This window comes from Giraffa tippelskirchi, chromosome 9, assembly GCF_054371585.1.
Source record: "Giraffa tippelskirchi isolate mGirTip1 chromosome 9, T2T-mGirTip1v1.2.pri, whole genome shotgun sequence".
Lineage (NCBI taxonomy): Eukaryota > Metazoa > Chordata > Mammalia > Artiodactyla > Giraffidae > Giraffa > Giraffa tippelskirchi.
Window position 1 is genome coordinate 10,827,939 of NC_137283.1, and position 24,018 is coordinate 10,851,956.

Sequence of the window (24,018 nt, forward strand, 5' to 3'; positions counted from 1 at the left end):
TCAAGTGAATCCCTTCATTGTCCTGGGCATCACCATGTGACCCAAAGCAGACTGTGCCTAGCCCTTGAGATCTACAGTCTCCTAGGGAAACTGGCATTAATCCAGTAATTACACTAAGTTACACAGTGCGCTGAACACTCAGAAGTCCTGTCTTATCTGGAGGGCACACCCATGTCCTTTGTTTCGAAACCCAAAATAAAACGGAGACTGTTATTGTCTTTTCTGAATCAAGAACATAGTACCTCGTTTAAGTTTTTCACCATGCTTACATTCACTCCGTGATATTTAAAGCAAGATTGTTGTCTTTACAAGCCCTTCAAAAATTGAGACTTCAAGTGCCTTTTCAGATCCTACTGAAAAATCCATCAGAATACAAAGAGGAAAGCTTTCAACAGAGTCCGTTGTATAGCAGTGGCAGTCTGGACACATCTCTCCGGTTCAGCCTCAACGTCCAGCCCAGGTTGGGCCCCCTCGTGAAGTGGGTGCTTTTGTTGGGGTACCAGCTCACTCTTGCTTTGCCTCCCAGGTGGTCTTCGAGGCGTTGCACAATCTGGAGCCGCGAGGCTACGTCGTGGGGTGGATCATTGCCATCAGCTTGCTGGTGGGAATCCTCATCTTCCTGCTGCTGGCCGTGCTGCTCTGGAAGGTGAGTGGAGATCGTGGGTTCCCAGGGAGTCTCTGCCCAGATGCCCAGCTCTCCTGCCTTGCTGGGGTAGAGCTCCTCAAAAGAGGTTTCGTGTTGAAACTTCCTTCCTGGAGCAAGGACCCCTCCAGACAGTGAATGGAGTCTTGACTCCTCATGAGATCATTCACACCTGAGGACTGGACCACTTCAGAGGGAACCCCAGAATTTCACCCTCTTCTTCTTGGAGCTTCCCTAGCAGAGCTGCCACCTGTCCTAACACAGGATGGTGGAAGCCTCACTCCAAACCAGAAGCTTGGCAAGTAACAGCTGGGACTGGGATATGGATGGTTAGCTTGTTTACTTGTCATAAACATAAGAAAGGAAGCCACAGAGCCACCCTCTGTTCTTCTCCCATGTGGAATATGGGGAAGATTTCCACCCAGAGGACTCTAGTGGGTCCAGAGTGCTGCCCAGGTGTCTCCATCAGAAGTTCTCCTAACCCCATGGGGTTCATTTGTAGGTGCCCCAGGTGGTTGACTTTCCCTGCCTCCTTCGATAGGGAGCACCTGCTCATCCTTCACATCTTGCCTCTTGTCACTTTCTCAAGAAAGAGGGGTGTTCTCACCCTCAAGTCTAGGATGGTTTCTTGGCTCTGCACTTTGCTCTCAGAGACCTGGGGTTCTTGACTTGGGAGCTTCTGTATTCATCAATAATGGTTTCAGAGTCATTATCTGAGGAAGGTCTACGTGTTCCTCTGGAAGGTAATGTGCCAGCTGAGTGGGGTCCTGTCTCTTCTTGTTTCCGCCAAGTTCCCGGCTCCTAGAGGAGCAACTGGGACTTCCTGACACCAGGTTCCTGCTTTTCTAGGCTCTGGGTTTCAGAGGCAAGTGGAGACAGCCTTCTACATGATTTTGGATGGATGCTTTAAATTAAAATGATTAGTTTCTTTGGGATTCCAAAATAACTTGTATTTCTTGATCAATCATAGAAATATATCAGTAAGTAAAAAAGTTGTCAAGTACTCAGGAGCCCTTAGCCTAAAAGTGACCATTTTTGGTCACTTTACCTTTTGACCTTTTTCTCTACATAATAGACAGAGACCAGGCATTCTCATAGGACCTACTTATTTTAGTGTATTAAGTTCTCCAGTAAAATACCTAATACGTTTTCAAGTGTAGGACATCTAAAATGAAAGCAATAGATCCAATCATCAGTCTGAAAAAAATGTACTTCAGAGTATCTAAGAAGTCTAGAAACAGGAAAAATAGTGTCTTGTGGTACATTTTTTCAGATTGACATTTGGACTGATTGCTTTAAATTCAGAGATTCTTCACCTAAAAAGTGTTGCAGCCTTGAAGAAAGATACATTGAACATATCACTTGAAAGTAAGTTTACCTCAGGTTCCCATGCTTTGAAGGCACCCCATGTACTGTTTTATAGCCCAGCTTTCTCTGAACACAGAGTTGTGAACATCTTTCCCTGCTTTTAAAAACCTGTATCCAGTGCTGTCCTTGGGCTGCAGTTGTCGGCAGATCCCCATCCTTAGATGTTGGGGTTCAGGTGGTTCCTGGCTTCACACTTCTTGTAACTGTGCACCAGTGGATATGCTTAGAGCCAAATATTTGCACAAATCTTTTACTATGTTCTTAAAAGGAAACTTTAAAAACAGAATTACTGAGTCAAAATAAATGCACATTTTAAGCCTTTTATTACATATTACCAATTGCCCTCTATAAAGGTTACACACGCAGTGTATCAAAAGTGCCTATTTTCCCATATATTTGCCAGGAACGGATATTACCTTTTTGAAAAAAACCTGTCCATTTGTTGTTTGTTTAATCTGCGAGGCCAGATAGATTCTTAATTCTCCCTTTTCTCCAACTCCAACTCCTTCCTGCCAAGGCGTCTGGTCTGTGGGTAGAGAACAAAGCCAGCTCAGTACTTGAGATCTGAAGACAACAAGGGCTTTGGGGTGTATGTGTGTGTGTGAGAGAGAGAGACTTCCTCTGTCTTTGTACGAGCATTTTATTTATTCATTTTTTTAAAATTATATCACACTGTTGCTTTAATTTGTATTCCAAAAATTTCAAGTAAGTTTAGACATCTTTTTTATATATTTGTATGGTTTGCCTCTTTATATCTGTTACTTGCTTCTCTCTCTCTCTCTCTTTTCTTTTTTTTGTTACTTTTTGACCGTGAACTGTGGCATGTGGGATTTTAGTTCCCCAATCAGGGATCTAACCTGCACCCCCTGTATTATAAAAGTGCAGTCTTAATCCCTGGGTGCCAGTGAAGGCCCTGTATGGACATTTCAGAAGAGAGGAAACTGTCTTCCATGGCTGGGTGCAGGGGACCAGACGGGACACAGAGTGGGGAGTGTGTGGTTGTGCCCACCCCATCCTGTGATGGGAAGACCCTCCCTCTGGCCCCCACTTTGCTCTGCTGCTTAAGAGCAACCTCTCTCCTGAGCACACTCCCACCTCCTTCCAGTTGTCATCTGCTTCGCTTTGCTTCTGTTGTGTTTGTTTAAAGAATGTATTTGCAGGAGAGGGTGTCATGGGATGGCCAGCACCCTGAGGTCACCCAGTTGTGTGTGATCCAAAGAGCCCAGGTCCAAGAAGGCAGATACCACTCTCTGCCTTGGACTAGCCATGAAGTGGTGGCAGTCAAGGGGCCTTCAGCAGACAAGGTCGCCATTAAGTGGGGGTGGGAGGAAGGGTCTAAAACAGTTCTGAGGAAGCTGGCAAGTGACGACGTGTAGGTCAAACAGCTTTGCTCACCGTCCAAGAGAAGTATTTGATTTCAGCTCATATTTATTGAATACTTGCTTTGAACCAAACACTGGGCTAGGTGCCTGCATGCCACAGTGATTGTGACTTGCCTTGAACTCGTCTCCATCGAGCATACAGACTGTAAATGCAGTTGAGGGTGGTGAGTGTGGGCAATGAGTGTTCTGGAAACTGAGAAGAACACCATTAATTCCCCTGTCCCCACTCCAGGGGAATGAAAAGGCAGAAGAGTGCAACATGGTAGGTGAGGGCGCAGGCTTTGCAGGCTGACAGCTGTGAACTGGAACCCTGGCTCTTGCCCTTGCCAGCTGTGTGACCTTGGGAGAGCTACTTACCCTCTCTGATCCTCAGCTTCCTCCTCGGTAAAATGGAGACCCTAATATCCAGCTTGAGGTATAGAGGTAACTTAGACCAAATGCTTAGCACTTAATACTTAGCACTTAATAGAAGCCCCCAGTTATAGTCAGAAGACATTTCCCAAATGCAGTATCATTCAAGTCTGACCTTGGATTTGGTTTAAGTTGTCCAGGCAGGGAAGGACAGATGGATATTCCACGCAGAGAGAAGAGAGATCTGGGGACAGGGTGGGGTGAGGACGGTCGTCGTAGAGATGGCTGGGAGACTGGACTCCACCAGGTCCCTTCCCTCCCCACATAGACTCAGGGCCTCTCCATGTGGCCCTTCCAGCAGAGTGTGCTGACATGTTACGTGGTGGCTCTGCTCTGGGAGAGCATAGTGAGAGCTGCCAGTTCTCAAAGGCTGGCCCAGAACTGGCAAGGCATCATCCTACTGTACTTTGTCGAAGCAGTCACATGCCACCCTAGAGTCAAGGGATATGAAATAGACCCTGCCTCCCAATGGGAAAAACAGCAAAGGGTTAGTGATATCTTTTGTCCATCATATGCATGCTGTTCCGAAATACGGGTAAAATCTTAATCTTTCCTTTAAAACTCACTATGACAAAGGACAACTCACCCAACTGGAAGTTTTGTTGTTTTAAAGTAGGTGAAACCTCATTTCTCTTCTGGTGTCATAGATAAAATTATGATTGTACTCCTTGGAGTAAACCTCGGTGCCAGGTTCATGAACACATTTGACATTCAGAGTGTGTTGTCTGTTTAGTCAAAGTGACAGTGTAGTACGGAGCTTGGCAGAGGGAGTTCTTTAAGAAAAATATTTTTCTCTTAAAGGACTAACTAAATGTAATGACTTTATAGGACACTGACAAGGGCAAATGAAGTGTAGGATTATTCTGAAGACCTATATAGTCCTAAAACTTCAACTACAGACCTCTTTTTTAAAATTTATTTTCTTGAAGTGCAGCTGATTTACAATGTTTACAATAATTTACAGTGACTTACAATTTGCATTTCTGCCATACGGTAAAGTGATTCATTTATTTATGTGTATATATACTTTTTCATATTCTTTTCCATTATGGTTTATCACAGTATCTTGAATACAGTTCCCTGTGATATACAGTAGGACCTTGTTGTTTGCCCATCCTCTGTATAATAGTTTACATCAACTAATCCCAAACTCCCAGTCCTTCCCTCCCCCATCCCCCCTCCCCTTGGCAACAAGAAGTCTATTCTCTATCTCTTTGAGTCAACTACAGATCTCTTGTCAACTTGGATTTCTATGTCTATAACCTAAGAAAAATTCATTGTGTATAGAGGTCTAATATTACATTGACAATCCAGAAATCTGTTGACTAAGGACCTAATATTTGAGTTAGATGAGAGGGCTAAATGATTCTGGCTTATATTTCACATATCATTCCCTCCAGTCCTTTCAAGGGGACAGTCACCTAGTTGCCGCTGTGAACCAGGAAACACTTCGCTAGGGCCTTTAAAGGCAAATGAGCAATAGTCAAGCCCTCTTCCCTTTCTTAAGCCACATCTCTTAAAGTTCCCTTAGCTGTAGCTCCTGACACTGCTGCATATGGTTGCTTGCCAGTGCCTTGAGTTCATGAACCTCAAATGTTGTTCCCCAAAATGTACATGGATGGTGATTTGGTACTGGAACTGAACAAGGCAGCTGGCCCAGTGTGGATGGACTTTCTATGCCACGCAGGCCTACAGGTCAGCATGCTCTACACTTGCAAGTTGGCCAGTGCCTTCACTCAGCAAACAGTATTGGATCCCTGCTAGGTACCCAGCTCAGGAAGAAATGACAAGTTGTAATAAGTAACAGAGCCCTCTCTCTATCTTGAAGAGTCTGGGAAAAGCAGCCAAGTGACCAGAGATGGTGACTCAGCCAAGCATGAGCAGCACTGGGCCAGGTGAAGAGCCTGTGCCACCAGCTCCTGGCTCCTCCTACAGGTCACCATGGTGCTACCAACATGCCCATCACCCCCTGTTTATCTGAAACGGAAACCCCTTGTAGGGTCAGCAAATGCCTTCTCCAGAGCTGAGCTCCAGGCTCCCTGCCTGGTGCTCGCCCCCTTCTCTGCCTCTGGGCAGACCCCAGGCCCTTCCGGAAGGCCGGCCGCTGGCATGTCAGGCATTGTCTCCTGCTCGGCGGCGGCAGGTCCTGGCTCTGACACAAAATCCACAACGAGGGGCCCCCAGCTAACCAGATCCTTCTTCAAATTCTGAAATGGATCCTAATCAGCTTTCCCAGAGCCAGGCTGTTAGCAGACATTGGGAGCCATAATTTAAACTTTCTGTGCGAGGATTACGGTAGGCTGCCAAACCACCACGCGGGAAGAAAACTTTGAAATAGGAAACTCTTTTAAGGGAGAAAAATTCAAATGAGTCCCCTCTCCTTTCCTTTGGCTCCCGATTGGTTTTGAAATGGCCTGGGCCTGGGGCCTCTTCAAGACAGTCATAAAGGCCTCTTTATAGGAGGAAGTTTCATTATTGTTCAGATGGTGTATGGGACTTGCACTTTTAAGGAGGGCCTTCAGCTCATCAAGCCAGCCTTTGAGTCAAGTGGTGAGAGAATAGAGATGCTGGGATGTTTTTACTTCAAGAGGAAAAGCCTCATTGAGGGCCCCAGGCTTCTCTCTCCTCTTCTGCTTGCTCCCGTGTACAGTTTGCCAAAACAAACAGGTCACCACTCAGTGAAGGAGAAAACTGCATCCTCCTCCACTGCTTCCAACCCGGGAACCATTCCCCTCCCTCCTCTTGGCCCCTTCTGCCAATGAGATGGCCTGGAGCAAAGGGCAGTGCCATCGCCTGGTCAGAACCATGGCCAGCCTCTTCCCAAAAGGCCCGGGACCTGCCATCTTTGCCTGCTCTCAGGTGTTGTAGAGCTAGGCTGTGCAGCGGGTTTGCCACTCTCTTCAGAAGGACCAACTCGAACCCTCCATCAGCCGAATCTGTTCTAAGAGCCTGCTGCTCCGGAGATGGCTCTGGGAGCCTGGTTTTCACTTGAGAGCATTGCTGCAAACCTCAAGCAGAAGCACTTAGAAGAAGAAATCTGTGAAAAGGCTCAGAGGCTGTGTAGGTTTGGCATCCCCTCTGGGAGTCATTGGGGGTATCACCTTCCCTCCAGCTGGGCAATGAGAACCCTTCCTTGCTTCTCCTGCAGAGAAAAAGAAAATGCACAGGCACACATATACACACACCCTCTTTGCGCTGTCTCAATTGAAACCATGTGCCAGAGACACTCAGTGGAGACTTATTTATGTTTGGAGTAAATATTGGGTTGATGTTGCACTGTTGACATCTCGAGACACAGACGTGCTATGTAAATAGTCAAGGAACTTGAAAGGGCTGATAAACATGAGGCTCTGTGTTAGTCCAAAGAAGGAGTATGTCTGAGACCCTTAGAATAGCTACCCGGGAGGCATCCCGAAGGCCAGGGACGAGCAGGTGGGGGTCTCCCTAAAGACCAAGCACCATGGGGTTGTTCAGCTGTCCCTCACTCACCCCAGACTGGGCTGGGAAGGAGGAACCTGGTGCTGCAAGCTGTGGACCCCAGAACCCAGTGATTCTCATTTCTTCCTTGGCCCCAGGCCTCTCATAGCATCTTCCTAATTAGGGCTACTCAAGGGAAACCGGCTGTTTCCCTAGGAATTTTCTGGCAGGTTTTTTGATACAAGTTTGCATCAGAAAGTTGTGTGAATCTGTCAGAAGGCCTGCAGGAACTGCCCTGTGGTACTACAGGCCCCCTCTGGACCAGCACAGACAAGAAGCCAAAAAACCCCCTGCTCCCTCAGCTTCCAGGGGAGCCAAGTTTGGCTGGAGTCTCTGTTCCTGTAGGGTTTCCATGAGTGTTTCCTCTGCTACAGACAGATCAATTATAAACAGAATCTTTTTCCCCTCAAGTGCAAAGCAAGCCCTAGAAGGCTCCAGGAAAAGTGTAGGAAAACACAGAGTCTACTGGCTTGGCATTGAATGAGGGGCTGCTTAGGGTCTGGTTTAACTCATCATGGATCATTTCCCAGCACCCTCAGCATGGGCTCAACTGGCCCCGAAAATCTAAGTTTGTCCAGCATCTCCTCAAGATTTTCCCCAAAGTAACCATGAGCACTAGTGAGGGTGAAAGTGTAGGCCTGCTGCAGGGGAGAAATGCCTTTGACATCTTGATTTATCTTTGTGTTTAAGAGTTTTAGACTTCTTTATACTTTATAATATAGCCATACTTTAATATAAAAATTCAAAATTTAATGTTCCCAAAAACTCTTCGTGAAAAATTGATATTGGGTAAAGACTTTCTGCCGTGAGCCTCGTGCGTGTAAGTGCTGGGTACACAGCTGTCTGCTTCACAAGCTGCAGTCCTGAGTTTGCTTTGGGAACCAACATAAAAAGCCTTCATTATGTTTCAGGGCTGGAAGAGTTCTGAGAATGCCATCCATCTCTTGGGCAGAGACCAAAGACAGTGGGGCTTAGAGCCAGGAGATGACCTGCTCTGGGGCCCCAGCATGAGCAGTAATCAGAACCCCAGGCTCCCCATGCACTACCTCTCCTGTCTGGCCCTTCTAAGTGGATTCTATGGCACTGGGCAGGCCTGGCATGTCACAGTTGTTTGGGGGACCATGGCTTGGTAAACTTAGAGCCTAGGCTTTGGGCTGTCTATCAAAAGCCAAAATCAGGCTGTAAGCAACAGCATGAAGGTGACAGTCTCTTTTTCTGAAATGGAGTTCGTTTGATCACATAAGAAACATTAGTCTGACAGATCCAGCTCTAGACTATATGGTACCTTGGTACATGCATGGGTGCTGAGTCGCTTCAGTCGTGTCCGACTCTTTGCAGCCCTATGGACTGTAGCCCACCAGGTTTCTCTGTCCATGGGATTCTCTAGGCAAGAATACTAGAGTGGGTTGCCATGCCTTCCTCCAAATGGTCTTCCCAACCCAGGGATCGAACTCGTGTCTGCCTGCATTGTCTGCATCACAGGCAGATTCTTTATCCACTACACCACCTGGGAAGCCCATGGCACCTTTGTGCAAATGAGTAAACAGCACCCTGTCCTCCAGAAGCTTTACTTCCATCTGTCAGAAAATTCAGAAAATCTGATTTTGTTAGAAAAAGACACTCGACTGCCATCTGCTGGAAAATAGTTGTAATAAATTTCACGTCTATGATATCTGTGACATGTGTGGTACCCCCTGACGACTTATATGCAGTGCACAGCCTGTGCTACTGTACCTAGCACTCTCTAGTCAAGAGAGTGGACCATGTTTTAAGAAATTGTCTTTGGGCTCCAGAGAAGAGGGACAAACATCAGTGGCAGCTCCAGTCTTCCATCTAAGAGACTACACACAGGTTGTGTTGGGAACAGGGCTCTGGAGACCCTGCTGCACTGGAGTGGGGTGGAGAGTTTGCAAGGCTGTTTGTAGGAGAAGCTTTACAGTTACTGCCAGTGGGTGCAGAGTTTTCAAGACTAATGCAGACTGCACTCTACTTGAGAAAAAATAATTCCTATAGGATATGACACCGTCACTTTGTTGGTAACAAGTATGACACACATAAACTTAAACTCAGAAGAGCCACCTGTGAGAGTCAGTGCAGACACTGTAAATCCTTGCTAGATTGCACACTCTGCATCAAATCCGCAGGCCAGCATAACATAGCTGTGAGGAAGCGAGCCGACTTTGTGTCCCCTTTAGAGATGAGCAAGACAAGTCTGTTCAGCGGGACCGGACACAGTGATGCTCTTTCCATCTGGAAGCCTGTCAGCTGCCCCCCGCGCCCCCCCCGCCACTCTTCCCATGAGTGTCGATCCATTCATAAATCAGACAAAAATATGGAATTCTGTATCAGTTAACTCTTGCTATGTAACAAACCAAAGTTTGGGAGCTAAAAACCAACCACCATCTACACAGCTTACGATTCTGTGGGTTACACTGAGCTTGGCAAGGCAGTCCTCCCATCTTTGCAGGGCTCACACCCCACAGCTGCAGGCAGTTGGGTGTTGTCTGGTTCAGGAGGACCTCAGCTGGGTGGACTCGTCTTTCAGCAGCAAGACCAAACTTGTTCACGTGGAAGCCAGGGAGGGGTCTGAGAAAGCAAGCGGGAGTGTTCATGGCTTCAGTGTGGAACTGACAGGGCATCACCTCCCTTGTATTCAACCATCAAAACAAGTCACATTACAGATTTGGGAAGCGAAAAATAGCCTCAGTCTCCTGATAGTGTTTGTTGCAGAGCCACTGTACAGGGCATTTTTGCATTTATCTTTGGCATTAAGTAGAAGTGAGATGCTAAGCTCTGGAGATAAAAAGCACAAATCCTTAGGAACCTTAAATGTGAAAGATAATAAGAGAGCAGAAGACAGTTAAAGCTCTGCTTGATTGGTGCCACTGTGGAGATATGTTACATCTTTGGAGTTAAAGTGAGTAACCTAAGATCACTGAAACATCATGCTATCTGCAGGCAGAATCCTGTGCTAAAAAATCTTATGCTCATGTAATATCCAGCCTTCTTTCTACCATTATGTTCTCCTCAGTTCAGAAGGTGTGCATGTCACACTTGCTCTGTTAACCACATCTTTATCTTTCAAGAATGAGATATCAAGCAGTAACTTCTTGACAGACATTTCTACAAAGTCTTTGGTTGCTTTGCTGGCCTCCTATGGGTATGCTTAGAGGATGGCAACAACGATCTTTTTCTGATTCTCCAGAACATTCAGGCCAAGCCTCCTTTCCACATTCCCTTGCAGAAAGAAGAAGGTGGTAGAGATTTGAGGAGAGAAAAGTGTATGTGTGGGGGTGTCAGGAAGTGGGGTTCTGACAGATGTTGTCTGATGCTGGGAAGATAAGGGAACTCAATGTCTGTCTGCAGAATGGACCCTGAGGATCAAAACTCAGAACACAAGACCCTTGCCAGCTGTTCTATGGAAGCTTCCACTCCCTTCTGGCCATCAGTCTGCACCACTTTGCCGGCTGCTCTCAAAGGGAACTCTCAGGACTTCCTTGGCCATGCGGGTGGAGGTGACCAGTGCTGTCTTGGCAGCTCCCTTAACAGTCTTCATCTTCAGCTGGGCCATAAGCCTCTTTCAAGGAGTAGGAGGAAGATGCAGTGAGTCAGTGGATGCTGTGGGTTCATGGTGAAGAAGTGTGACGACAGATGCACAAAGGAGTTGGATGTGCTCGCCAGCCTGGGTTTGCTTAACAATTTGTTTAGGGCAAGTTTGGTGTGTACATCCCCCATTGGCAGCAGACTGCAGAGATTACTAGTCTCAAAGGTCTTCAAATATGACTGTGAGAATTATATGCCAGTGACAGTGTGGTACCAAAAACCTGCAGTGCAGCTCCCAGCAGTGAGCCAAGAGTGCATGTCTGTTTCATTTCCCGACTCAAGGAGATCAAAATGACAATTTGGGGGCAATTGGGAGCAATTATTTATTTGGAAGACAGTCTCAGGAAACACTGATGAGGGACCAGGAGAGAGAGAGGGCAGGGAAGGAAGCTAATGAAGGATGTTATCAAGCTGGTTACCACTGCAGGCAACTTCCATGTGGAGCACATACCTCAGGGTTTCGCACCCAAGGAGAGAGGGAGCTGGGGTATTTGTACACCCACTCCCGTCAGTCATGTTTAAAGGCAGGTACAGGAGGACGTCTGACCTCAGAAACAGAGGCCACTAACACCGGGGAGCACAGAACAAGAGATGCCAGGTGTTCCTGAGCGTGGGGATAAGGTCAGCTTTGGACTACAAAAGGTTACTTTTCTGTGGCAATAGTGCCTACACTGTCTGTGTGAGAACTGGAATTCCATCTCACCATATGTGAAAAGCTATAAACATTGGAAGGAAAGATCTTTTCAGAACTAAGCTAAGGAAACTACCATCATGGTTCAGGAGGAGTTGCCAGTTCTAGGGAGATACACACTGCCAGCTGTGTGCACAGCAGCTCACTAGGGTCACAGATTTGAGAGAAAGACCTAGAGGACAGCAAGGTAGGATGCAGACCTGAAGACACTTTTAAATGCCTACTGTATGAGAGCAGTATTTATCAAATAATTCTGCAATGGCTAATGTCTTACAGGATATTAACAGATTTATCAAAAGTTAAATAAGCTTGAGAAATATCAAGTCCCTGACTTTCTCAATCCTTTCCTAAAAGGGTTAATTTGATCCTTTACTGTTCTCCTGTACCTTACAAATCTCTTAAAGAATACATCATCTCCGAACTTATTTGACCACAAAACCTCTTTACTCCCAAACAACCTATGAATAGCTCAATAACTAGTGTTCCCCAGCACAGAGTTTGGGAAACACTCCACCAGAAGTGCATTGCAAGGAACAAACAGCTTATCATAAGAAAGCCTTCAGGGAACCCATGCATTTTGAAGAGTGGCTCCATGTAACACTGCTTCTAAATCAGCCTGGTCTGAGGAGTTTTCCAGGCCTTCCCAGCACTGTAAGTAGATCATGCCTCCTTCCGGGCCAGGCAGCTTTGAAACCAAAACAGTTGATTCTCCAGCATCTCTAACCCAGCCTCTCCTCTTTCTACCTTTCAGATGGGCTTCTTTCGCAGAAGGTACAAAGAAATCATTGAAGCTGAGAAGAACCGAAAAGAGAATGAAGACAGTTGGGACTGGGTCCAGAAAAACCAGTGACCCGCTACCCCCCCACCCCGTGACGTGGCCCAATCGTTCACCTGTCGTCCCGATCTTTGTATCTTCCATATTTGGAAGAAAGAATCTTCTCCAGATTTTTCGGAGGCCCCACGATGCTGTTCTTGTCGTCATTCTCTCAAGCCCAGGTGGCAACCTGAGGCAGCCACTTCAGCCAGGTCGCCTGACTGGAACCACCACCACCTCCTTTTCCAGTTGAACTCCGAACTTTGGAAAGCCGGCTGCAGAGCCGGGGGATATTTATGGATGCAACAAGTGTGGTCAACCCTCAGGGGAAAACTGTTAACCTAAAAGTATTTTTATAAATATAAGCCTTTTATACTGATTATGTCTTTATATTTGTATCGATGTTTTATTATTTCTATTAAATGATTATATAGTTCACTCAAGCACTGATATCTGGCCTGAAATCTTGGAAATAACATGTACATTATATAAATGTTAAAGGAAAAAGACCTTATTGTACTTTGGAATGGAACTTGCTGTTAAAAAAAGGACTTGCAGATGAATCATCTGAAGAAACCTCGTGTGATGAATCCATCAAGCAGGTGGTGCTATAGATCAACTACAGTTCGGGTTGACCGCGAAGACATTTCACGTCTTTGTTGCCTGGAGTCAAGTGTGAAGTAATGTGCTAAAGAACCAAGAGTGTTTTTTCATCTGTACCTTTCATTGGAAGATTCCCAGCAGGAATTTGGATGGAAAAACCTGATTCCTGAGGCCTGCTCTGCATCACCTTATAGAGCAGACATTTTACCCTCCTTCACTTGGATTAAGACATGAAAGATTGGAGCAATGCCAGTTGGTTATCTGGTAGACCTCCGAGTGGCTTCTCATCCTGGACAAAGCGCATCAGAGCCCACATACCACCAGGACTAAATCAGTGGCCGTCAAGCAGAGACTTGTGTCTGAATGCTGTGATGTATTGCCTTTTCATGGTAATCTGAGTCAGAGGTCTCCATTGTCCCTAACACTCTTGCTGTCCCAGCTAATGGTAATTGCAGAGTCCTTCCCAGAGAGGACCATTCAACCTGTCTTTTTTTGAAAATAGTGTCTTAGGTGGAATTCTTAAGAAGTGGACCCTGAGACAAGGATTTTCACATAGTAACTTATTAAGGAAGTTTCCCCAGGGCACGCCAGTGAAGACATGAGGGAAGCAGGACAGGAAAGGGGAGGAAGCCACGTAAGGGAGTCATTTCAGGGCACATCCTATGCAGGGGGGCTTCAGCCTAACCCTGCAGCAGGGGCTCTGGAGAGTAACTTATGCCTCAGAGTTGTACCAACCCACAGCAAGGGAGCTGAGCTTTCAGAGTCTTGCACCCAGGGGAGATGTAAATATTTTTTCACTTCGTGCCAGCAAAAGAGCCCCTATAGCTCAGGAACAGTCCTCAAAAAGAGAGCTGCACCCCAACCTGGGAGGCACACAGAAATGATACAAAGGGCTCTGGGTATAGCACTGATGTTATCCCCTATCCCCTGCAGTGCTGAAGGCCGAGTTAGGGCCTTCACTATGCAAGCTCTCTGTCTGACAGTGTTTATTACCAGATGCACAGTCTGTCCAGGTTTGAGTGCAGTGTGATTCTCTGAAAGGGCAAGGAGAGGGTGGAGGTAGCATGCTGAGCACTGCACCTGGCCTGTGGTGAACACTCAGTAATGGTGAGCAGCCCCGGCTGCTGTTGCCACTGCTGGAAAACCATCTGGTATGAAGGAAAATGTGTCTAAGAACAGGGTCTGACAGAGTCCTCAGTGACTTACCACAGCCTGCTCAAGCCACAGGTACAAACAGATGGCATCAGATGAGAATGAAACAAGAAACAAGGCCGGGCATGTCTCTCCTAGGGCCCTGTTGACTGGAGGCTAACATGTAAGGGGCCTGTGAGTGTTGCTGAAAAGACACAGAACTCAACTGCAGGGGAGACAGGTTTTCCTATACACATACTTGGCCAGTCCTTGCAAAGATACCTGAAGTTTTGGCAAAATCATGAGAGTGCTGGGCGGTTGCGAACCTGGCATGGAGCACGCGTGTCTTTGTTTTTTATGCAATTGACTGATACAGGAAGATACGAAATGCATCATGCTTCCCTTCCCAGTGACCATGGGAGTAGACAGAAGCCAGAGGGTCAAGGGCATGAGCTAGGCTGGTCTTAGAAGGAAGTTAAAGATACAGCTTCTCACTGAGGGGTGGAAGCCCTGAGGTAACAACAGGCAGATGCAGGCAAAGAAACCAGTTCTCACTGAGAGTTCACCTAGGACAGATCTGTATGGACCCCAGCTGTGCCTGAGGCACTGTGCTGAGTGCTGGTGGCTCCCCTGGGAATACCATCATGCACTTTGCCCTGGGGGAGACAGATCTTCCCACAGTAGAGCATAGAGCATGGATTCCTTTACAAAACCTCATTTGCAGCTCTCCTTGGACAGACTCTTGCTTGTTTCTTGGTGTCCTTTAATGAATCATTTAGGACTTCCCTCGTGGCTCAGCTGGTAAAGAATCTGCCTGCAATGCAGGAGACCCCAGTTCAATTCCTGGGTCGGGAAGATCCACTGGAGAAGAAATAGGCTTTCCACTCCAGTATTCTTGGACTTCCCTGGTGGTTCAGCGGGTAAAAAAATCTGCCTGCAATGCGGGAGACCTGGGTTTGATCCCTGGGTTGGGAAGATCTCCTGGAGAAGGAAATGGCTACCCACTTCAGTATTCTGGCCTGGAGAAGTCCATGGACTGTATAGTCCATGGGGTTGCAAAGAGTCAGACATGACTGAACAACTTTCACTTTCACCTTTTGGGATTCTTAGGTGGTAGACCTGGACAACTCCATCCACAACTTTGACTAAATGCATTAATGGGCACTCACCAGCCTCCTGCAAGGGGTGCAGATGCATGGGTGAGAGTGTAACAGGATAACTGGCAGGCCCACAGTTCTGCAGCCTCAATGGTGGAAGGGCAGACTCCATAACCAGTGTCAGAGCTAGGATCCATGTGCTTCTGAGTGGTAGACACTCAGGAGTGAACACATATCCCATAGATTACTAAGACTAAATAGGGCAGTTTTTAAGAAAATCATGCTTGGCATCTGCTGGAGCAAATACTGGCAGCCAGTCTGGGGCAGGGCGTACCTCTACTTATCTCCTGATACTGAGTAGCAGGCAGGCTGCAGGGAGTGGAGAGTTGACCAGTTAGCACAGACATAGAGAGGGAAGTCGAGCAGGTTGTCAGGGCTCTCAGCTTGGCCAGTTCACCAGCTCCATCCAGTTCAGAAGCCATCAGTAGGCTCTTGAGGGAAACAGACTGAATGGGTTGGTGTGTCTTTGTTCCTTCTCCAGAAGGTTCTTTTAAGATTCCACAGCACCTTCCAATTTCTATCTTTCCTGCCTCTGTGGGTTCTCTGTGGAATGCTATCTGATATTCTCTTGCACAGCATTGTCAGCTTCAGCTTTTGACTGTGTATTCAATAGGGTTGTCATCAGCTCTCACAAGGATTGAGATGCTTTTTAAATATGAAAAAAGGACCTTTGTAGAAACTGAGAGAATGCCCCCTTTTCAAGAATGATTCACTTATGCTCAGTTTACATGGACTAAGGAGTTTGGAACATCCCCTAAGTGAGCCCTGAACCCGTCACAGAGGCCATGAGGTTCAGGAATGAAGGGTCACTGGCAGTAGTGAGTGGGTCCAGTGGTTTTATGGTAACTGATAGGCATGTGTCCAGAATCACTTGCTACTGAAGTCACTGAGGCATTGTCAGTCAATTCTTCAGAAAAATTCCATCAGCATCACCAAGCCATCAGCATTCTGAAGTTGGTTAAGCTTTGTAGAAAATCCAGTAGAGAGTTTTCCTTTACCAAGTCGTATGTAGCCTTCAGCCCTGGAGCCAGAGGCATGGAGATTCCAAACAAAACCAGCAGGCCTCCTAGAAACATCCAGGACTCGTTTCCATTGTGAACGTGTAGCAGATCCCTTAGGTGGTTGAGATGGGTGCTGATACGCAAATTGTGGAACCATAGCAAAGTCATTTTTAGAAAGCTTATTTTATTTTTGGAGAAGTCATCATGGCAGGGGAATGCAGTTGTGCATGGGTTACACATAAACCTACACCTGATTCAGACTTCCTGAAGTGTAGAGGCAGAATAAAGGGTTGGCATTTGGGGGAAATGGCCCTTTAGCAGATTAAAGGCAGAAAACCACTGTCCCTTAGAAATGTTCCAAGTACGTAGGGTTTTAGTCCATGATTTATTTAGCTGTGTAGAGCAAGAAGATACACAGTGGAGAATATGTTTTGAAGCAAAGAATGGCTGAAGGGTTAGGATACAGTGGCAGTAGAGTCAAAATGAATCTTCTAGAATGTCTTCTGATTTTCAGCATGTGAGGGGGATAATGAAATATCCTATGTGATGCAATGCTTTATAGCACAATGATTCAGCCTGTGTTAAGGTTTTTTTTTTTTTTTTTTTTTTTTCAAATTCTAGTGTGTGACTGGCAGAGTGAGTTTAAAAGCTTTAAGAGTGATTAATTGCATGGCAGGCACCCACGCTAGTTCACTTCCAGAACTTGACTGATGCATCCATGTTTCTGTTGAATTTTTGTGGGAGGGATGTTCCTCTTCACAAAGTCACCTGTATTCAAGTCTATGCAGTCACTTCTAATTCACTTGCACTGTTTGGGAAATGCAGGTTTACAAAAATACATGTTTGGAATAAAAAAAATGGCTGCAAATGATTCAGGAGTTCAGTCTGTAATTTCTTTTGCCTTTTTAGGTTGTTGAAGATAGGGTTTCAATGTAATACAGCATGAGCATTTAAAGAGCCTGAACAGGTCCATCTAATTAATTGTACATAAAGAACACACTCTGTGTGGTCGAACTGTCCGTGATCTTTCCTTCCATGGTCCTCACCTTCTCTGTGCGTCACTCACCCACCCAGGGCAACACCTGGGACCTTGGCCGTAGGATTTTGTTGTTGTTCAGTCACTCAGTCGTGTCTGACTCTTTGTGACCCCATGGATTATGGCGTGCTTGGCTTCCCTCTCCTTCAGCATCTCCCGGAGTTTGCTCAAACTCTTGTCCATTCAGTTGGTGATGCCATCCAACCATCTCGTCCTCTGTCGCCCCCTTCTCCTCCTGCCCTCAATCTTCCCCAGCATCAGGGTCTTTTCCAATGAGTCAGCTCTTAGGTCTTAGGAAGGATGGTCTTAGGGTGAATGTGACCAAATTGAATGGGACAGGTTCCTTGTTGTTAGTAGACTGAGTCCTCCTGCATCTACCAGTTAGGAAGCATTTTCCCAGGAGCCTTTTGGTAGCATCCTTACACATTTACAAACATCGTGTTCTCTTAAATTTTTAATCTCCTCCATCTGTCTAGTTATCTTCCTGTTCTTATCTCAAATGGTGTTCATGTGCTTTTCTCTTTTTTCCCTAGAAGAGGCCAACAAAGGCCTATTTTATTGATCTTTTCAAAAATAAGTCTTGATAAATCTTTGGCTATACCAATTAAATCTACTGGGTTTTCCTTTATATTTCATTAATTACTACTTTTATACTTACTAAGATTTATTTTATTGGCCCATGATTAAAATTCATACACACACACACACACACACACAAACACATATACCACAATATAGAGAGGATCTGAAAAGATACATACCAAGGGGTTAAAAACTGTTGTCTTTAGGTAGATGGGATTGTCAATGGTTTTGCTTTGCATTTTGTTTTTACTTGTCTGAAATTTCATTTTCTATAGTGAGCATGTAACTGTGAAACATACGCAAATTATTTTTAAAATAATGTTACATCTGAGAGGGTGTGGATTGCTAAGCCAAAAGAGATCTCAAATTCTAAGTCTGGAAAGAAAGAGATTTGTTTACAGCAAAGATCACTGATGATCCTGACACACTTAGGACAATGGTCTAGTGAGAAAGTCCAACCAAACTTTTTAATTCTGAATGCTTCCTGACTTAACAAGACCTGTCAGATCACTAGTGCTGATTAAATATGCTTCTCTCCTGTTGCCTTAATCCAGGAAAAGGCCTTGACTAACTCAAAGGAATCAAAGATACAATAGTAAGAGGAAGAAAAATGGCCAATTAGTAAAGTGTGCCTCCTGTTCAATTAGGAGTTGTATAATCCACTGGATTACCTCTGGTCCTTTAAAGTCTATCTATTCATCAAGATACTATGCTTAGTAATAGAATTCATGGGAGTGCTAAATCAGAGCTCTGTCTGCACTATCAAATCATTGGCAGCTGCAGCAGGGATCAGCAAAGTCCCTGACCCTGAGATCATGTCCATTCATTCTATGTAACATCCAACTAACGTGGATATAACAAAATATCTCCACTCTACACTTAAATCTGAGGCTGTGCTGTCTGGGCCTGCTGCCAAACCTCTGCTTCACCTCAAAGTCTAGTCCAGATCATTGTGTACTTTATTTAATATGATTCTTCTATAATTGAAAAAATACCTAAAAATTAAAATAAATCTCAATAGGTGTATAAAAACTACGCTCTGAAGTCACAAAATCACCAAATAAATGAATAAGCAGGGGGCAGTTTTGAAAGAATTTTCAGGAAAACTTTCTTCTAAGAAATAGCAGATTTGGAAAAAATGAAATCCTTTCCAATATGACATCTATTTGGAACCTACTTTATCACTTAGAAGAGCATTTGCTCCATGTAATAGAAAAATCCAAAATAGCAATGGTTTAAACATTGCTGAAAGTATGTTCCTCTCTCACATAAAAGAAGACTGGATGTGGGGCATCAAGTATTGGATGATCAGGATCATCATCAAGCTTCATGGATGATCAGGATACCAGCTTCTCTCTTTCTACACATGTGGTTTAAAGTTACCTCATGATCCCATATGGCTACCAGGGTACCAGCCATTGTATCCACATTGCTAGTCAGCAATAGAGGGGGAGGATAAAATGGCATATGCCCCTTCCCTTTTCACTAGCCTTCTCAGAAGTCCCATACAACACTGACCAAAAAGTAGTCATATAAATGCATTCACTTGCAAAGGAGGCTGGGGAATGGATCATTAATGAATAAGAGGAGAATACATGTTAAAGACAACTAACAGTTGCTGTACCCACGGGTGTAAGACACTCAGAATATAGCTGCCTTAAGCCCTAACATGTGTCCTTCAAATTCTTGAGTCTGACTGAATTTGAGCAAGAGGAATACCTTTATTTATGCAACTCTGGGGTATGCAGAGTTGGTTAATCATATTCATTTTTTATGTTATGTTGCTTTTCTCGTTTAGCCCCTGCCATCCCCATTCACATTCTTTTCTCTTCTAGAGGCACCAAGTCTAATGAATTGAATGTATGTCCTTAGGAGTATACGTACATGGTATTATTTTATGTTTCTCTTAAATGGTAGTGAGCCTGAAAGGCTGTGTTTTTATTCTTTAAGGATATATTCATGTTGCTTTGTTTACATCTAGTTTGTTGTTTCCAGCTGCAGCACTACATCCTACATTGTTTTCACCACAGTTTATTTCTCCAGTCTCTCTGAAGGAGACCTTTGACTGCTTCCACCCTCCTGCTGCACCGAACACCCTCCCCCATGTCCCCTGAAGGGACTGGGTACAATCTCTCCTGGTACATATTACATACATAACATTTTTAACATGGTTACAGTCTCATTCTCCAGATTCTGAAATGGCTACACAGTGGATGCTCTCAGCAGAGTGCCTGTCCCTGAATCCTTGCCCAACATGGAATTCTCGCTCTTGCCAATCTCCTGTGTTGTATGAGTTAGCTTTGAATGTGCTTGACGACCATACACATGGATCTCTTCATATTCTTATCGGCTATCTGGGTTTCCTCTTCTGCAATCAGTTTCACTTCCTCTAACAGTCTCTCCATTAGATTTCCACAGTAGCACACCCATCACCTCCCTGGCCACTTCTGTCTCCTTTGCTAGTTCCCATTCTTCTTCCCAGCCTCTAGATGTTGGAAGAGATCAGAGCTGAGACCTTGGAACCCCTTCCATCTGTACTCCTTGGAGACCCCAATCCAAGCTCCTGGCATTCCATGTCACCTACAGGACCCAGGTGCCTCCTGCCTGGTCCTCTCCCCTGAATTCTAAGCTTGTAATATTCAGCCACTACTCAGCTAGATCATTAGCTTTTCAAACTGAGCATGTTCAGAGCTGGACTGCTGCTGCCCCATCTCAGGAAATGACACCTTTATTCTTCTGCTTGCTTTGGCCAAAATCGCTGCAGTCACCCTTGACTCAGTCTTCTCCCATGCTACAACCAATCAGAGTTCAGTTCAGTTCAGTCACTAAGAGTCATGTCTGACTCTTTGTGACCCCATGGACTGCAGCCCACCAGGCTTCCCTGTCCTTCACCATCTCCTGAAGTTTGCTCAAATTCATGTCCATTGAGTGGTGATGCCATCCAACCATCTCATCCTCTGTTGTCCCCTTCTCCTCCTGCCTTCAATCTTTCCCAGCATCAGGGTCCCTGCCAAAAATTCTTTAAAAAAGAAAAACACTAATTCAAAAAGATGCACCACAATGTTAATAGCAGTATTTTTACAACAGCCAAGATAACAGAAGCAACCTAAATGTCTATCCACAGATGAATGGATAAAGAAAATGTGACATATATATACAGTAGAATACTGCTAGGCCATAAAAATGAATGAAAACTTTACCATTCACAGCAACATGGATGGACTTGGAGGACATTATGCCCAGTGAGATAAGCCAGATGAATAAAAACAATTACTGTGTATTATATCATATGTGGAATGTAAAAAATACAACAAACTAGTGAATAAAGCAAAAAAGAGGCAGACTCATAGATACAGAGAGAAAACTAGTGGTTACCAATGGAGGGAGGGTGCAATATAGGAATAGAGGAAAAAGGGGGTTATTATGGGATTATATGAAATCATCTGTGTGAATATTTGGAAAATTGTACAGCATTCATTGCCAGGCAAGCTTGAGAACTTTCAGGATCACTCAAACCATCCTGTTTCTCTCTCCATACCCATGATGGCTGTGGATTTTTCTTTATTTCTTTTTAGTTTTGTCCATCTTTACCTTTTATTTAGGACTGAGGCTATTTTATTAAGTACCTAAAAGTTTCATTTATCTGCCTTTTCCAGATGTAATTGGACATTCTATCATTATGCAGTGATCTTCTTCTGTAGTAATACTTTCTTGTCTTCAGGTCTATGTTGGTTAGTTAGTATTTATACAACATATCTTTTCTCATTCGCTTATTTATAGCCTTTCTCTATCCTTATATTTTGTATGTGTCACTTGTAAACAGAATATAGTTGGGTTTTAAAATCCATTCTAACAATGTTTATCATTTTACTGGAACATTTAGTTTATCTGTACTTATTGTTATTAATGAAATAATTGAATTTATTTCTCCCATCTTATTTTGTGAGGCCTTTTTTGCCTATCTTAAGTTTCTTTTTCTTTCTTCTTATTCACATTCCACTCCTCCCCCATGAGTCTTTCCTCTTATGTTCTTTAAGTGGATACACAGATACTCTAGAACTTTAAGACTTATCATAGTTTACTTGCCTAAACTACCACACTCTAAAGTTGATAGCTCTTCTAAAGCATTTTAATATTTTACATCAACCTCATAAGTCTTTGTTTTTGTTGTTTTTTCGTGATGACTTTCTGTAGTCAAAATACTGCTCATGTATATCCCACTTCCTCTGTTCTTCACTGTTTCTTTTATCTTAGATCTTTATTCTCAGGCTCATTTTCCTTCTGCCTAGTCTATCCTTTAGAATTTTTTTTGTGTGTGAAAGTCTGTTGGTGGCCATTATTTCAGTTTTGTTTTATTTGAAGCTTCTTTAATCCACTAAATTCTTGACTTCTTGCTGGTATAGAACTCAGCCATTATTTTCTCTTGATGGATAAATATATCATTTCATCTTCTTCTGACTCCTGTTGATACCATTAAGAAGTCAGCCGTCAATCTATTTGCCATCTCTTTTTTAAAATTTATTTTAAATATGTTGATTTGGGGCTTCTCTGGTGGCTGGAACGTGGAAGACCCGGGTTTGATCCCTGGGTCAGGAAGATCTCCTGGAGAAGGGAATGGCTACCCACTCCAGTATTCTCACCTGGAGAATTCCATGGACAGAGGAGTCTGGCAGACTACAGATCATGGGGTCTTAAAGAGTTGTACATTTTTGACTGAGTGACTGACAGTTTTACTTTTGTCATACTTGATTTTGCAATGTTGTATTAATTTCTGCTATACAGCAAAGTTATCCAGTTCTTTACACACACACACACACACACACACACACACACACACACACACACACACACACACACACACACACACACACACACACATACACATACACATCCTTTTCCAGTATGGTTTATCATAGGATACTGAATATATATCCTGTGCTTTACGGTAGGACCCTATTTTTTATCCACATTTGTCACTGCTTTAATAGGTATCTGTTTGGGGTGATTCCCTGGCAATCCAGTGGTTCCGTTCCGTTCAGTCGCTCAGTCGTGTCCGACTCTTTGCGACCCCATGAACCGCAGCACGCCAGGCCTCCTTGTCCATCACCAACTCCCAGAGTCCACCCAAACCCATGTCCGTTGAATCAGTGATGCCATCCAACCACTCATCCTCTGTCGTCCCCTTCTCCTCCTGCCCTCAATCTTTCCCAGCATCAGGGTCTTTTCAAATAAGTCAGCTCTTCACATCAGGTGGCCAAAGTATTGGAGTTTCAGCTTCAGCATCAGTCCTTCCAGTGACTATTCAGGACTGATTTCCTCTAGGATGGACTGGTTGGATCTCCTTGCAGTCCAAGGGACTCTCAAGAGTCTTCTCCAACACCACAGTTCAAAAGCATCAATTCTTCTGCGCTCAGCTTTCTTTATAGTCCAACTCTCACATCCATACACAACCACTGGAAAAACCATAGCCTTGACTAGACGGACCTTTGTTGGCAAAGTAATGTCTCTGCTTTTCAATATGCTGTCTAGGTTGGTCATAACTTTCCTTCCAAGGAGTAAGTGTCTTTTAATTTCATGGCTGCAATCACCATCTGCAGTGATTGTGGAGCCCAGAAAAATAAAGTCAGCCACTGTTTCCACTGTTTCCCCATCTATTTGCCATGAAGTGATGGGACTGGATGCCATGATCTTAGTTTTCTGAATGTTGAGCTTTAAGCCAACTTTTTCACTCTCCTCCTTCACCTTCATCAAGAGGCTCTTTAGTTCTTCTTCACTTTCTGCCATAAGGGTGGTGTCATCTGCATATCTGAGGTTATTGATATTTCTCCCGGCAATCTTGATTCCAGCTTGTGCTTCATCCAGCCCAGCGTTTCTGGTTAGGGTGGTTCCAGTGGTTAGGACTTGGCATTTTCACTGCTATGGTCCAGGTTCAATCCCTGGGCCAGAAACTAAGATACCATAAGCTACAAGGCAAAAAACAAACAAACAAAAGAGGGATCTGTTTTTTCTTCTAGGTTTCTTTTAAAGACTTTTCTCTTTGTTGTTGTGAACTGTAGTTTCACTCTGATATGAAGGTGGAATTTCTTTCTGTTTATTCTGCTTGAGATTTGCTGGGCTTC

General features: G+C 44.6%; 1 protein-coding gene across 8 annotated transcripts in view; it reads left to right on the forward strand.

Annotated features, from left to right (window-relative positions):
- Nucleotides 1-24,018, forward strand: part of ITGA9 (integrin subunit alpha 9) — a 435,888-nt gene that overhangs the window by 339,100 nt on the left and 72,770 nt on the right. For 6 of the 8 annotated variants that reach the window (XR_014064603.1, XM_081527249.1, XM_081527250.1 and 3 more), the window contains exon 26: nt 527-646. Coding sequence is in view for 7 of the 8 variants with exons in the window: in XM_081527249.1 (XP_081383375.1) it covers nt 527-646 (120 nt within the window). In the remaining variant the exon portion in view is untranslated. Of the gene's footprint in view, nt 1-526; nt 647-12,326; nt 17,153-24,018 lie in introns of those variants that run through there. The other 2 variants (XM_081527242.1, XM_081527245.1) reach the window with 1 other exon arrangement.